We start from the raw sequence: 15540 nt of genomic DNA on the forward strand, positions 1-15540 counted from the left end.
CAGCGAGCTACTTGACAACCTCACCGAAATCGGTCTTGCCCTTCCCTTCCACAACCACAGCAGCAATCCTAATCCTCCCTCGCTCGCCACTCTCCTGATCCGTCTGCACGATGTCAAAAACGTGCACAGCGCCCACTTCCTCCCTGTCACTCAACTCCGCCTCTAGAAGGAGATTCGTCAAGCCCTTCGTGCTCAATTGCAGCCTCGTGCCTATCCCCGTGCTGCCCTGCCCATCCCCCGCGCCTTCAAGCCCAAACAGCTTCTCGAAATCTGGAACCACATCCTCGGTGATCTTCTCAGGCTTCACAGTAATTTTCGTGAGGTACTCGCCGGGAGGGTGGCTGTTTTTTCCAAGCTTGTGTCAACAGTTCCCATCTCGGCCCTTGAGCCTCCGAATCCGATGGAGTAGTTTGCCCACCAAGGCGTGCAGGTTGCACATATGTTATTGCGTATGCCAGTACCGTTCTGGTTATGTATGGAGATGAAAAACCCTGGTTCGGTCATGGCGGTATAAGGATCTGGTTTTCAAAGGTGAACGTTGTCCAACTGGGTAAGCAATGAGATTGATTTGATAGAGAAGATCAAACTAGAGTGAAGTCGAAAGGGAATGTCGATCCAACACCCATCACTTATACTCCTCTTCGGGGTGCTGAGCCCCGCATCTGACATCTGGTCCCTCAGCTGGAACACGGCTAGTCTTTCAGCTGAACGCATCCGGTCTTTCAGCTGGAACGTCGTGGCTCGATTCAGCCTTACCGGTCCGGAATTTACTACGGCGTATATACTCCATCAGCCACACGCGGCAGAAGAACCAAGATAGGATTTTACACGAATGAGGCTTATCACAGAAATGTTGGAATGCATGCTGTCTAGTACCGAACTCCGTACAAGATGAGACTGAGATATGAAAAGAATGCTCCCAGTGCGCACCTGGCAGACTTGAAGTGCACCCGATGAGTTCATGGACGCAGCAACTCTAAACCGCATCATCGTAATGCGGCATGCCAGCCTGCTGGCCTTGCAACAACCACCTGGACGTGTCCACGCTCTTGCTTATGATAATGCGAATGCTGGCGCCACCTACAATACTGCTCTTCGGCCTTGTATCCTTCCGGTACATGCCTTAAAAGAGGTAAGAAGGCACGTAGCCTTTGTGATCCATTCCATGTGTATGCGAGTTGCTCTGCTTTTGAAGGCTGGGCAAACGAGAGGCTGAGAACCGCGCGGGCTATGGTTGCAGTAGAATAAGCACTAAATTTCTTCATGGTGGGGTGTTTTGAGGATAGGCGCTTAGCGGTCTTGCCTCGGGTTGCCTCCCTGTCTTGCGAAAAGCTCCCACTCCCGAATAGAAAACGGTGAAGAGCCAGAGCCTTATATGCCGAGAGACCGAGTTCAGAAAATGTGGAGCTGAATCGTCGACAACACAAGAATTCATTAGGAGACGTAAGCGTGCTATCCAAAAGCTTGAAAAGATAACCGAACAATAAACAAAACAAAACGCCTGCCACCCTTCCCCCCTCCTCACATGTCCCTACCTACAAAACAAGCAACCCCACCAGCGCCCCCACAAACGCAATCCCACTCCCTCCTACAACCCTCCTATCCTTCCCAGCGGCCCCACTCTGCCCCTGCGTATCCCCCTGACTGAACCCCGTCCCCACGCTTCCGCCCGCCGTCTGCAGACTCCCCGCCGCGGGCTGCGTAACACTCGACCCGGGCGCCTGAGATACCACAGCCGCAGGCCCACCCTCCTCGCCTCTGGCCCCCGCGCCCGAGAGACCCGGGACGGTCTCTACCTCTGCGGATGTGCTTTCGGCGGCAGCGGAGCCGGTCTTCGTGCTCGCAGCGGTAGAAGACTTGGAGGCAGCAGCGTTGGGATCCTTCTTCGGATCTTCTCCCGTCGCGAACAGCGACGCCAGGATCTCAACATCATCGCTCACGACAACCGTGTCGTTCGTGCCCGCCTTATCCGTGTACTTATAGCTCTTGCTCCCCTGTACATTCGCGCCGCGAGGCGGGTCATAGCACTCGACCTTCACATCAGAGACCAGCGCGTAGTAGTATCCGTTCTGCATGTAGGGGGAGTCCCAGTCGACGAGCCCGCCAGCCCAGTTGATGGTGCCGGGCGCGTTAGAGGCAAGGCCCGCGGGCCAGAGGGACAGCATCACCCGTGCGGGGGTTTGCGGGTAGTCGTAGCGGTTCGCGGTGGCGTTCCAGGTGGACTGGCGCTCTACTGTGCGGAGCGTCTTGCCGTCAATTTGCCAGTCGATCTTCTCGGGGGTCCAGTCGATCGTGTAGGTGTGGGTGTTGGTTACGGTGTTGGAGGTGGAGAGGTTGCGGCCATTGTTGTCTAGAGATAAGGGTTAGCGGTGGAGGGGGGAAAGGGGGAAGAGGGGATAGGGGACAAACAGTTCGTCACGCCTTGGCTATAGTAGTTCGACTGTGCGTTCTCGACATCGATGCCGACAAACTCGAAGTCGATCTCGTCTTTTACATCGCTCATCATGATGAATGCGGTTACGACGCCTTTGCCTTGACTTGTTGTCATCGTCGCCGATATCTTGCCGTACCAGACGTAGTTTGTTGTTGCGAGCAGCGTGCCGACGGTGTCGGGCGCCATGGTCAGGAGGACGGCCTCATTCTGGTATGCTACCGGCTGCCCGCTGGACACCCACTTCGCCTTGCTCGAGTCGCCGAGGTATCGGGTATTGGGCGCGATGTCGTCGAGGGAGTTAAGATTGTAGTCCTGGCTCTTGCAGATGGGATTCGGGACGCAGGACTCGAGCGAGTGGGAGAAGAGGGGGTCACAGCCGCCGAGGCAGTAGGCGCCTACACCGCATTGTCCGTATGCTGTTCGCCTGGATTAGCCTCGAAGAAATCATAGCCAGATAAAGTGTGAATGCGCACCGGAGCAGCAGGGTGTTTCCGCCGGACAGAGCTTGTTGGGACCGCATGTTGGTATTTCTGCAGATACAAAAGACGCTGAAATAAGGGCTGCAATCGCAGCAGATGCGGCGTAGAAGCGGCCCATTACGGCGCAAGGTGAACGGTACCGCGTCTAAGGATGATATGTATGTCCAGAAAATTTGTTGCCGTAGGTGGTAATGATATCGATGCTAGGTAGCGATAGATGTCAGACTCGGCGAGGCGATAGCGCCTGCGACACTGGAACAAAGGGCGGAGGCCCTTTCTCCTCGAGCGAGCGGTGTCCGGGTGCTTGATTAAGAAGGAGGTATGTCCGTTTGCGGAACTGGAGGCGTTGAGCGACTGTCGGATACCCAGAGAATAGACACAGCGATTGAATAGATTACAGCGAAGGTAAGCGCGAAAAGCAGAAGACCGCACAAAGAGGAATGTACAAGGCGGTGGATATAGGAATGCTGAGCGAGAGGCGGCTGATGGTGGAGTGAAGAACTCGGAATGGGATGCGCGGCAGACAGCCCCATGGCGGCGCAGGGGAGAACGGCTTGCCTCCATATGGCCAAGCGCGCGGGCCAGTTCAACCGGATGGCGCCTCATGCGAGCATTGGACGCCACGGGCTCTTTAGCGTGTCAGCCTTTTGCTGTGCCCAGAAGAGGGAGACAAAGATAGAAATGGTGCTTGACGTGAACAGGAAAGCAATGCAGAGAAAGATGTTTGACGTCTGCGTCCTGCATCAAGCAGTGCTATGGTCATGTCACGCTGCTGTACTACCTGTAGCTGCGGCTTGGCGAGCCTGACAGGCGGCCTCCTGGAAGTTGCCGGTCACGTGATCTCAACCTCAACTCACGATCTCCTGTATCGTTTTCAGCAACGCAGTAAACGGGTAAGATCCAGATGACGAAAGGGACTCAATCGGCTCAGGTGGTTCATGGAGGGAGAGATGGGGCGAGGCGAGGCTGACCAAGAGCGTAGTATGGAACACTGGTCCACTGCAAATGCAAGGCTGGCTGTCGCTGTCTCGTATTATCTATGTTACATACTGCGTACGAGTACAAAACGCCCGACACTATGCTTTTTGACCGGTTACAGAAAGCCTACTAAGCTAGGACAGGAGGGAAAAGAGTATGCCAACTGTGATACTCAAAAACTGTTTCTCTCCCGGTCATGTTCAGCCGGAAACGCCTGTCCGTCACCGTCTAGCCTCTAACGCCAAAAGATGCTCTGGCCACGGATCCAATGCTCTTTTAGGTCTTCATTTTCCTCTCTAAGCCTATCAGCACCGCAGCAACCCGTAATCTAGCCCTGTGCTTCCACCTGCACAACTCAACCATGCTCTTCCTTACTTTCCAGTCTTCAGATCCCATTTGGCCAACACTTATGGCACATCCCGCCAATCCACTCAGCCGCCGTCTCAACATTGTAGCAGCCGCACGGTGGAACCGTGATCCCGTAGCCGACGTACTTTTTCGGTGACTCCTGTCCAATCCCGTAGCCGACATACTTCTTCGGCGACTCATGCCTGGTCCAGGCTGGACCGCGGTCAAATTGGCCTATAACCGGCGGATGACTGACCTTGGGTGGCGAGCCGGGCGCAGCTGTTGGCAATGCCGCAGGAGGAACCTTGTTTCCGTCGAAAGATTGCTCACGGCGGAAGATCGGTACGTTAGAAGGCTTCTTTCTGAGCGGAGTGTTCTCGGTAGTGGTGGCGTTCTCGGACTTCGGTGAGGCGTGATCCTGAGATGAGACAACCGAGCCGGCACCGCCCCGTATGCTGGCATACGGCACAACGCCTGGACCACGGAACACGTTCTTGAAGCTTTCCCAGTAGTTCCTCCCGCCATTTGCAGTTCTGCGATAGTTCTCGCGTTGCAGCTCCGCGGGCTGTGTGCGTGGAGATACGTTGTCATCGAACGTCTCCAGTGGGAGGCCAGACATGGACCCGAAACCTCCGAAGCTTGGAGGCATCATGATAAACCCGGCGCTTCCTCCATATGTCGGTGAAATGGACCCGTAGGCTGCCGTCTCCATCGCCTTCTGCCTCTTCCTCTGAGCCTGTCTCTGCGACTTGGTCATCGTCTGCGTCGGAAGTGTTTCGCCAAGGGGAACAAAGCGGTACTGAGGCCCCGGAACCATAGGTGGTGGCACAGCCATAGAATCCATCCATGCAGCAGGAAGTGCAGGCCGCTGAGGTGCAGGCCGCTTGAGACTTTCCGGAACGAAGTCAGGAGCATCGGCTCGGAGCGCAGTGGATAGAGTCGAGCGCGGAGAGTCAGTATTAACCTCTGCAGGGCGAGGCTTATCAGTTTGCCGAGGAGAAGCTTCCGCACCGTTAGGAGGCAGTGCGCGAGGAGAGTACGCGCCAGCTGTTGTACGAAAACGGTCTTCACTCTGCTGGTGAGGATCTCGTGCCCGTGTTGGCGAAGTTGACCGCCAGAGGGATGCTGACCGGTTGCGCTCAACAGGAATAGTAAAGTCGTCCAGTTTAGGTCTGCTTCCGTTGTAAATGATCGCTGGTTCGCTCTCGCCGATGCCGGAGGAAGGGCCTTTGGCAACGGCAGTATCCATAGGAGATGCGGGGCGAGGTTCGGGACCAAAAGCCTCATCGAAATGAAACGGCGGAAATTCACTGCTGCCTTCCACATCTCCCTGCATGCGATTCTTTCCAAGCCCGGTCAACGACTCTACGGACGCCTCCTTGGACGGTGCAGAACTGCAGGATTTGAGAATGCTCAGCAGGATGGCTGGATCGTGCTTGGAAGGCACAGAAGGCGCCACGACGCTGTCAGTAGGGCTTGTTGAAAGTCGAATGGGGACTTCCGGTTTTGCTTCGGCGGCAGTGACCGCTGGTTCCTCTTGTAACCGCGAATGCGCAGCTTTCTTCAGTGCCGGCTGGTGGTCACATGCCTCTTGCGGTGGTTCGCTATCAGAATGCGGCATGTAGACTGCAGATGCGGATGAACCCCGCGAGGTTGTCAGACACAGCTCCTTCAGTAATGCAAGTGTTGCCTCATTAGGCTCATCATCGTCATCTTCATCCGGAGAAGACGGCCTGATCTCTGGCTCAGCAGGCTCCAGGTGTATAAGGTCCTCATCAGCTTCTTTCGAGGATGCCTCTTCATGGATGGGTACAAGATCGACTTGCTTCAACAACACCGGAGTTGCGTCCCGATTCTGCGAGTCAATCGAAAATGGCTCGACAATGGAAGCAACGACAGGTGTAGAAGCAGCTTGCAGCGTAGGTGTGGTGTCAACATTCTTCGAGTCTACTGTTGACACTGTCTCTCTGCGTACTCGAACGGGAAGTTTGGAGATACGAATCGACGACACCGGTGAAGCCGACCTACCTCCAGGTGAAATTCCATTTGCAGCGGTCTTTAGCTGCTGCACACTAGGGATTTCGATGGAGAGCTTCGGCCTAGCAGCCTTGTTGGCTGAGACAGTTGACTTTGACGCGGCGGGAACCATAAGGGTATGGCCGGATGCCTGAGTACTTCCCTTCAGCACTCGACGCGGCGAGTCTTGCTCGATAGCGGTCACAAAGCTTTCGTTTGACTCTACAGGGCTCAGAGTCATTGGCGTTTGGCGGGCTGAAACAAACTCCGCATCTGTCGGCGACGATACGCTCGAGGTAGCAGAACGGACTTTGCTCATGTCAGCAAGACGCCGAGTCGGCGATTTTGACAGCCTTTGAGGCGAGGTATCTTTCGGAGAATGGGTCTCGATCCTAAAGACATCCCGAACTGACGTGGGCGCAGTTACGGTACTCTTCGTCGGCGAGTCCCTGTTGTTCCTCCGTAACGTCTGTGGGGGAAGAGGCTTGGCTCCACTGCGCCATATAGGCCAGACATCGTGCTTGGGAGGCGTTTCCTTCTTGGGACTGCTCCGTTCCCCCCTATCTGCCGCTCGTTGCGCTGTGTGGAGCCTCGGCGCTTGGCTCTGTCGACCGAGAGTCTTCGTAGGAGATGACAGACCTTCCGATGGCGCCTGGCGTGGACTAGTACCGTCCTTGGTAGGCGACTGAATGGGAGTGCCCTTAAGCCGCCCGAGAGACTTCGTCTTGCGGATGGTTCCGTGAGGAGATGGCGTTCCTGTAGTTGACGCATGCTTGTTGACACGAGGCGTGGCGGGTGGATTCTCAGACCGCAGTTTCCTTGGATCGGTGGAGTCAATACTCTTACTGTGCCAATGCTCAGTGTGAGATAGGGCGGCCGAACGACATTCAGTGAGATGAACCGGCGATATCAGACCTGAGCCAACCGCAGAGATGTTAGCACTGTACAGTGTTGGGATCGTTGATGTAGTGTCACCATCTGAACCGGCAGTCTCCACTCGTGAGGACGACGTATTGCTTGGAGAAACAAGAGAGGCTATAGATGTCCCGGATGGCTGGTTGCCCACTGTTGAGTCCCCGAGGCCGGCCTGATTTGGTTTGTTAGCATTGTGACTGGAAAGGTGATATGAGTTGCTTACGGCATCAAACGCTAAGTTCGCAGCCTCTACCGAATGGAAGGTCGCCTCGAGTTGTGCCACAAGCTGCTTGACGGTACCATCACTTGGGGAGAAGTCGCGAAAGACTGGTGAGCCAGGAGGACCGGCCGCTTTTGCGTCCTCTATGGCTTTACCCAGCTCTAGAATCTGCCCATCGGTTGTCCGCGGCTGTTCACTGAGTGCCGGCAGTGATGAAGCTGATCCAAGGAAGGCGTGCTGTTGCGTCTCTAGAATGTGAAGAGATGTTTGCTGGGCCACCGTATTCAGACCGACGACTTTGTCCATGGCTGTCTCAGTCGAGCCTTGGCCCTGCTTCTCTGGCCCGGAAGTGGAGTGTTGGCTGCCTCTAGTGGGTGAGAAGGGCTTCTCGGGATCGTTTGATTGATATTGGCCCAGTGTGATGCCGGTTGGACCAGAAGGGAGCTTGCCGGAGGCTGGGGAAGAAGCAAGATGATATAAGTAACCTGCTTTGCAGTACTCCACGAGGAAGAAATCAAAGTGCTTGCACTCGGAGTAGTAAATATATCGGTATTTGCACATAGTGGATACTTGGTAGTGCTGCCCTGCGGAAGGAAGAAGATGCGGATGAGGAAACGCCGAGCCGTTGCGGATGCTGTTGTGTTGGGCAGGAAGTGATATTTGTAGAAAGCGCAGTCATGTTTAGGCCAAAGTGAAGGTGTGAGCGACAACTAGTTTGATGGCAAGCTTAATGCGACTGTGAAGTGGTCACGAGGTGAAAGATTTGGTTGAGATGGCAAATGAGTGAAACCGTCTCGAGAGGTGAAGTAGGGAAAGGTCCTCACTCCGACGCACACGCACCCAGTCTCGCCCATCTCGTATATCAGATCAACCGCATTTGCAGTGAGGACTAGACAGAAGCTGGTCATCTCTCTGTCTCTGAATATATCCAGGTGTGTACACCCCGCCCCTCGTTCAGCGATTTGGCTAGGATCCAGTGAAGACTACAGGCTATTTACAGTCCTCCTCAAGGGCCCCCAAGCCCTTCACACAACATCTCATAGTACTGCCGCGATAGTAAACCCTTGATCTCCCAATCACGAACCTCCTTCACTGCGATTGCCTCACTCGCGAGAGGGGTCCACGAGCCGCACGGCATTATCAGCGGCGCGGTCTTAGGGACTGTACGAGGAAAGCCGGGCTTAGAGAAGAGACTCCTGTGCATCCACGATTCCTTCACCAGCGTTACGTCTCTTGCGAGGAGCTAAACGGTTCACTGCTCCAGAAGGATGAGATCGGTGCTGGCTACACTAAACCACACGTGATACTGAGCTTACCTCTCAGACTCTACTGGCTGGGCACGCGCACGAAACTTGATCCGCCGTCTCTCAGAACCGTCTTTTCTTCTTTCCAGGCGCAGCCGCCTTCGCCTCGAGCTGGCGCTTCAACTCGGCCCTCTTGCGATCTGCCCTCTCTTGGGACGACTCTGGAGGTTTATCTGAAGCCTCGGAAGTGGAAGGCGGCCTTGTCTGTTCGGTCGCATCACCGATGTTAGTGGACATCGGGCTCGACGGCAACTGAGGCGACTTCGAACGAGCAGTTCCACGCGCCGGCGCAGACAGTCCGTCTCGCCTATCGTGGGCGACGTCCACGGATACAGACGCTGTGCTCGGAGCCGCGCGGCTGCCCACGCCAGCAATCTTCTTTTGGCCACCTATGTGCCCCAGCTTGGTCTTTCGTGGTGAGCCCTTATCATCAGTAATAGTTGGCGGAGGCGTAGCAACTGGAACGGACGCATGCTCATCGTCTTCGTCCGTTGTGGAATGATCTTCAGTCTCAAAAGGGTTTACGATAAGTGGTTGAGCGTTGCGTTGATCCTTCTGTGGCAGTGCTTTAAATTTCGACCCTCCGATAGTCCAAGGCTTCTTGGCATCGTCTTTGATTTCAGGCGGTCTTGAGTCCGGTCTTGGCGCCACACTTGGAGGAATGCGCTTTGCGAGGTCTACTGTTCCCTTTCGACGGTCCGGGGGAGATCGAGTATCGAGATCATCATCGTCGGTAGTATCATCCTTATTGTCGGCTTCCTCGTGTGTATCGGGGCCTTCTGTCCTCGACAAGCCCGAATATCCATTTGCGTGCCGCTTCTTCAAGCCAGGCGGTGTTGTCTGTTTCTAAGCATGGTATGTCAGTGCTGCAGAGGACATAACGTAGACTATACCAACCTGGAAGCCGTTATCCTCAACTTCGTCTCCATGCACACGACGACTCTGCTCGTCTCTCTTAATGGCAAAATGACATTCTCGTGAAGCCTGCGAGCTGGTTAAATTCCCATGCGTTGGCTTAAGGTTGCTCCACCATTCGCTTGAAAACACTTCTCCTATACTCGGATTTAGACGGCTAAAGTCGCGTTGCAGCAGATCATCATGCATCATATCAAGCACCGCGCTCCTATCAATGGACTGCGGGTTCGAATTCAGCTGCCAATGCTGTAAATCGAACTTCGCCAGACCTTTGACCTGTGTAGCTGCTTGTTCCCGCTGACTCAGTTTCCTCGACGCCTTAATGGCCGCAGCACTAGGGAAGACGCTTGATATATCCATGCCGGAAGCTTCAAGTTTGTCCATCAATTTGCTGATAACGTGATCCTTCTCGCCCAACCGGGCGAGCAAGTCTTCCGAACGCTGCTTCTGGTGGTAGATCAGGCCAAAAAGCGGTAAAACTAGCTCCTGTCTTAACGTGTCTTGTGAACAAAGTGCGAGATGAATCGGCCATTGCAGGGCTCCTAACGGAGGCGGTAGCGGAGCCGTTACGCGTAGAAGCAACCCCTTTCCGTGACTTTGTTGACTCTCGAGAAAACATGCTGTCTCCTCTACTCCCCGCACGGCACTCCGGATCTTCTCCAACAGGATCCATAGCTGGTTGGCGTCTTCGCTTGGGTCGATGCTCGTGTTCTCGTTCAAAGCTCGGCGAATAACCTGACGCCTATCCAAGTCTTCGTGCCATATGCGGCTGAGATCAGTCAAATATATGGAGTAGCTACTACGGGTGAACACAAATTTCACCAATAGTGGCGGTGTGTTTGCCTGTGTATTCTTCGGCTGAAAAGGTATCCAAGTCGCATCCATCGGCGGAGTTTGCAGGTGGTGAAGGGGTTCAGGTTGCATTGACGCACCCCAACCGTTGCCAAGAAAAGCCACACGTGCGGCTCTCAAGAGTTTCATGCAACTTCACGACTCCCACCACCGCGCTGCGCACTGCCTTGCATTCCTAACCATCTACACTATTCCAACTACCCATGGCAAGCCGCGAACCTCCATGGCGGGCGTCGACCGTCCAGATCTCCAGGAAGCCTCCCGCATCAACGATACCCAGTAAGCGACCAGCAGACACCCAAGAAGACGCCTGGGTTGCGGACGAAGACCGCTTCGTACTGGAACAAGCGAAGAAGAAGGCGGCTATCCGAGTGAAGGCAGGACGAGCGCGGCCCATAGACTGGTTGGCTGTTACACTGCGGGTCGTGGATCCAAGCAGGGATCTTTTGGACGAGGACGATGCAGATTCCGACATTGATATTGTCGATCCGGAGGGTGTCTTCGAGGGCCTCAACAACGATGAGCTGGAAGAGCTGGAGAAAGACATAGACACGTATGTTGCCCTCGAGACTACCCGAAGCAACCAGGACTTCTGGAATGTACGTCGTTGCACTGCTTGTCTTCGTAGTTCGTCTCGCTGACGTTTCAAAAGACCATGAAGATCATATGCAAAGACCGGAAGCAGAAGTCAAAGCCAGCTGCACCAGAAGCGCGAGGTGTCAGCTCAGTGTCCGCCGACGTCGATCGCCTGCTGGGCCCGAAGTCATACGCCGAGCTCGAAAAGCTGGAGAAGCAGATCCGAGCAAAGCTCAACTCGAACGAGCCAATTGATGTCGACTACTGGGAACACCTGCTCCGAAGCCTTATAGTGTGGAAAGCAAGGGCAAAGTTGCGAGGCGTTTCAGAGACAATCTTTAAGAGCCGGCTGGACAAGTTGCGCAAGCAACAGGAAGATGAGGCTCTTGCGGTTCGTGGCAAGTTGGGAACTATCCTTGGGAACTCAAAGCGGCAGCATCGCTCGTCCGGAGATGCAGACATGACCTCACCCATACCACCTGCATCGGCCCCTGATCCCGAACCGATCCTGAAACTGTGTCTTGAAGATAAGCGTCTGGACTCAATCAGTGAGAAAGAGTTCCTCCAGAATATCGTAAGTTCTCAATGTATCATCGCATTTAGGTACATCCATTAACGCTACATACAGACCGCTGAACGACAACGGATCCTGAAACTGGGTTATGTTCCCACGCGGCAACGCAACATGGAGAAACCATCAGCAAGTTTGGTTCTGAAGACCAACGACGCTGATCCAGCAGGAAGCTCAAGGTTTGCCGCAGCTCCCAACGACGACTTCTCCCAAGCAACGACAGCGTTGTATGAGCGAGAGGTAGCGCGGGGAGTGAACGAGAACGAGGAGATTTTCACTGGCGAGGAGGACGTCACAGCAATCGCTAAGCCTCTGTGGGCGAACAAATACAGGCCCCGGAAGCCGCGATACTTCAACCGTGTTCAGATGGGCTACGAGTGGAACAAGTACAACCAGACACACTACGACCACGAGAATCCGCCACCAAAGGTCGTGCAAGGCTACAAATTCAATATTTTCTACCCGGATCTTATCGACAAGACAAAGGCGCCTACATACAAGATTGAGAGAGAGAACGGCCGCAAGCGTGGTCAGTCTTTCGCACCCGCCGGAGAAGAGGACACCTGTTTGATCCGTTTCGTGGCCGGACCTCCATACGAGGACGTCGCCTTTCGTATCGTCGACAAGGAATGGGATTATAGTGCGAAGAGAGAACGAGGCTTCAGAAGCAGCTTTGACAAGGTAGGCTGGGCATGACGTAAACCTCCGCTAACACCAGCCACGACCCACGAACGGCGTTGCGTTTCACGGCGTCAAGCATGTTGCTGATAGGTTATCTTACAGGGCATTCTTCAGCTCCATTTCCAGTTCAAGAAAATATACTACCGGAAATAGAGCCGATGCACCGTTCGGCGCCAGTAACTGGCTTGTTGGCCGCAATAGGTTGCCGTGCGCCTGGGGTGGTTGTGGTCACGACAGCCGTCAAAGCTGGGTGGTACTCCGACAAGGAATGCCCTGAACTGGTCACATTCACTGTCCGGTCCAGACGCAGACAGCCTCATTTGGTTCTCCGCCCTGAGCAGTAACAAGATGTAGGAATCAAGAATGGGGCTTATGAATACCAAATACCTGGTTCGGAGCCTCGAACCGTATTTCTCCTAACAGGTGACGGCAGGGCATTGGGTGCCTGCTGCGCCGAAACCCAGGGTTCCCATTGCGATGCAAGACCCCAGCCTACATACAGCTCACCACTAACGCTTTGCGTACCACAAAGCTCTTCTGCCATTCCCACAACATGGCCATCGTTGGATGTACCCGTCAACTAGCAACCAATCCACGGTTCTCCCTGTGCTGGGGTAGCTTTCGGATGCCTTATTTGTCAGGCAAGCGGATGTGCGACGACGGGATGGCTGGCTGTCACTGCCAGCAATAGACTTACATCGGCCCTCATGGCCTTTTACGGCAGTATCTGACTGGGTATGTATTCATCCACGAGTAATATCTTCTAGAAACCCCCGGAATACGTAGAGCGCCTTCCTGGCAGCTGCAGGGCGGCCCGGTCAATGGTTGTGACGGTCTTCTGCAAGCAACCGTTCCCCCTGTCCATGTCATGCATTCAGAAGAGAATGGTTGGATCAGCCCCATGCCGCCTGGTGTGACCGACATGTTACACGCGTTGAGGCACCGCTGCCCATTGGTCGCTCCGTTACGCTTGCATGGTTGGACCAGCACTGCCTAGCACTACCTAACAATGAAGAGCCGTGGCTTTGCCATGTAGATTGTCCTACTCGCCTTGGTACATGAAAGGTAAATGTGGCGGCCTCTGTTTGCTAACCTTATGACTGCGTGCTGCAACAGACCTCTCATCCCATGCGCTGGCATCCGCCGCCAGATGACCCCACCCGCTGAAGACCCCCGATTGGGCTTTGTCCCGCTCCCTAGAAATGTCTTACCGATCGCTTCCGGAAGACCTGTCGATCAACCAGCTCTCCGCTCCCATACCTTCGGCAGTATCACCACAACGCTGGCATTGTCTGACTGCCTTCTTCTCATCTGTTAATCTGGACAGCACAGCGATGACACAGCCAGAATCCTCGGATGTCCTAGGCACCGGAAGGCTATCATTTACGCTCGATGCCCCTTTTCGAAGCAACATGTATGCTCAAGACACTACATCTCAGTACGTTCCTGCTCAATCGACAATGTCGTCTACCGCAGCAGACTTCGCGCTGAGCTCGCTTGAATACGGTGACGCTTCTCAGCTGTTCAATGATCCAAGCCTACAGTGGCCTTCATCTTGCGATCTTGCAACAGCTCAAACGGACGGTTCTCATTATCAGATGTCCCATCAGGCATATGCCTGCCAGCCGGATGTCGGAATGAGTTATCCGATGCACTCTCAAAATTTCCGATACGAAGTGGCTCCAACAGCCGGGTACTGTCTGCAGCCCGCTTCAGTCAACACGCAAGGCAGTTGCCCACGGAGCTTCTCAGACTTCAGCTTCCGCGGCCACATTGGATCGGTGGTGGATGCATACCCGCCGTCTGTTTATCAACTCACACCTCAGAATGCGGACCAAGAAGAGCTCTATAGTCTCTTAGCGGGAGAGCCACCAACGCATTTGAGCAATGCATATGAGAATGCTCCGCCAAGCCAGATGAGATCTGATCCTGAGCGCGCGATGCCAAGAAGACACTGGCGCCCATTGACTGAGGAACTTGACAGCAATTCGGGGATAGTGCTTGACACGCCAGCCCCAGACGATGGCACTAGGAGCGAAAGTGGCATCGAAGAAGCTTCCATAGACAAAGAAGAGCCCTACGCTCAGCTTCTCAACCGATGTCTCAGGGAAGCACCGGGCCATACGATGATTCTCCGAGACATCTACCACTGGTTTGCCAGATACACGGACAAGTCTCACAACAAAGAGACCAAAGGCTGGCAGAACAGCATTCGCCACAACTTGTCGATGAACGCAGTATGTACCACCACCCTACGAAAGCATGACCTGTCCTTGCTAACAAACGCAGGCTTTTCAAAAGGTAGACTCAGCCGCCGGCCCCGAAACCAAGAAAGGAACCTCATGGCGGCTTACCGAGGACGCAATCCGAAACGGCGTCAAATCCACAACGCGCTACCGCAGCAAGATCCCCAACAAGCGCGGCGGACGCTCCCAGCATCCTGCCCCGCAACGTCAAGCCTCCGGCGCCAAAGGCGGGCAAGCCGCTCGAAAAGCGGCGAAACTTCGACGAGCCGAGCGTCTGCGAGAGGCCAGCGGCGCCCAGACGGGTGACCCCTACGCAATGCCGCCCACATCAGCCCCTCCGCCCACGATACCCGAAGCCCACCCGCCGCCAGACGCAGAGATGTCCTACAGCAGCAACTTCGGATATCCCTACTTCGTGCCCGGCGCCTCATCGCTCTCACCCTCGGACGCCCAGGCTCAGTTGCGCGCCCGATACACGCCGTCCTCTGCGACGGAATGGTCTTTCCCTGCGACGCCGGAACACTGCAACCTCGTTGATCTCGTCAACAGCAAGAGGCCGTTCAACGGCTCACCGTTCTGCTATAACAGCTCCGAGTCAGGGGATGAACCCATGACGCCGGCGTCGTTCCAGGATTACAGTTTGGATCGCGGGCCGGGCACGCCGTTTGAGGCGGTTGAGAGCGTTGAGACGGATGTGCTGCAGTAGGTACGGTGTTTGTGCTTCTGCTTGTTGGAAGTTTGCTTTGCGGCGCAGTTGGATTCTATTTTGTGCCTGCCATGCTGGCGGTTGTTATGTCGTGCATGCAACGCATGGCACCTGCTTTTGACGATTCCTACATTCTTACGGCCTCTGCGGGCAGTTTGGTACTTTGCCGGCGTCATGGCGTTTTGCTTGCCAAGTGGCAGTTTCTCCATTGTCACAATTCTACCTCCCCTTGCCCGTGAAGCGAGCGTCGATAGATTTTCTTTTTATTTTCCTACCAGCACGACATCAACGAAAACGAA

The 15540-nt window shown here is 54.8% G+C and overlaps 6 protein-coding genes across 6 annotated transcripts; 2 read left to right on the top strand and 4 right to left on the bottom strand.

Annotated features, from left to right (window-relative positions):
• Positions 1-7: 7 nt before the first annotated feature.
• W97_06590 (uncharacterized protein) lies at positions 8-504 on the bottom strand (the record flags this gene model as incomplete). The annotated part of the gene is made up of 2 exons (XM_007784464.1): positions 8-341; positions 419-504. The coding sequence occupies 2 exons, from the start codon at positions 502-504 to the stop codon at positions 8-10; spliced, it is 420 nt and encodes a 139-aa protein (XP_007782654.1).
• A 1031-nt stretch (positions 505-1535) lies between these two features.
• Positions 1536-3031, bottom strand: W97_06591 (uncharacterized protein; the record flags this gene model as incomplete). The annotated part of the gene is made up of 3 exons (XM_007784465.1): positions 1536-2350; positions 2410-2850; positions 2908-3031. The coding sequence occupies 3 exons, from the start codon at positions 3029-3031 to the stop codon at positions 1536-1538; spliced, it is 1380 nt and encodes a 459-aa protein (XP_007782655.1).
• A 1245-nt stretch (positions 3032-4276) lies between these two features.
• Positions 4277-7951, bottom strand: W97_06592 (uncharacterized protein; the record flags this gene model as incomplete). The annotated part of the gene is made up of 2 exons (XM_007784466.1): positions 4277-7342; positions 7394-7951. The coding sequence occupies 2 exons, from the start codon at positions 7949-7951 to the stop codon at positions 4277-4279; spliced, it is 3624 nt and encodes a 1207-aa protein (XP_007782656.1).
• Positions 7952-8757: 806 nt separating this feature from the next.
• Positions 8758-10494, bottom strand: W97_06593 (uncharacterized protein; the record flags this gene model as incomplete). The annotated part of the gene is made up of 2 exons (XM_007784467.1): positions 8758-9540; positions 9592-10494. 2 exons carry the CDS (start codon positions 10492-10494, stop codon positions 8758-8760), a joined length of 1686 nt encoding a protein of 561 aa, XP_007782657.1.
• A 170-nt stretch (positions 10495-10664) lies between these two features.
• Positions 10665-12442, top strand: W97_06594 (uncharacterized protein; the record flags this gene model as incomplete). The annotated part of the gene is made up of 4 exons (XM_007784468.1): positions 10665-11060; positions 11114-11611; positions 11666-12289; positions 12392-12442. The coding sequence occupies 4 exons, from the start codon at positions 10665-10667 to the stop codon at positions 12440-12442; spliced, it is 1569 nt and encodes a 522-aa protein (XP_007782658.1).
• Positions 12443-13491: 1049 nt separating this feature from the next.
• On the top strand, positions 13492-15241 carry W97_06595 (uncharacterized protein; the record flags this gene model as incomplete). The annotated part of the gene is made up of 2 exons (XM_007784469.1): positions 13492-14526; positions 14579-15241. 2 exons carry the CDS (start codon positions 13492-13494, stop codon positions 15239-15241), a joined length of 1698 nt encoding a protein of 565 aa, XP_007782659.1.
• Between the last annotated feature and the right edge of the window lie 299 nt (positions 15242-15540).

The sequence above is a fragment of the Coniosporium apollinis genome (assembly GCF_000281105.1).
Source record: "Coniosporium apollinis CBS 100218 chromosome Unknown supercont1.33, whole genome shotgun sequence".
In the NCBI taxonomy this organism is placed as follows: domain Eukaryota; kingdom Fungi; phylum Ascomycota; class Dothideomycetes; genus Coniosporium; species Coniosporium apollinis.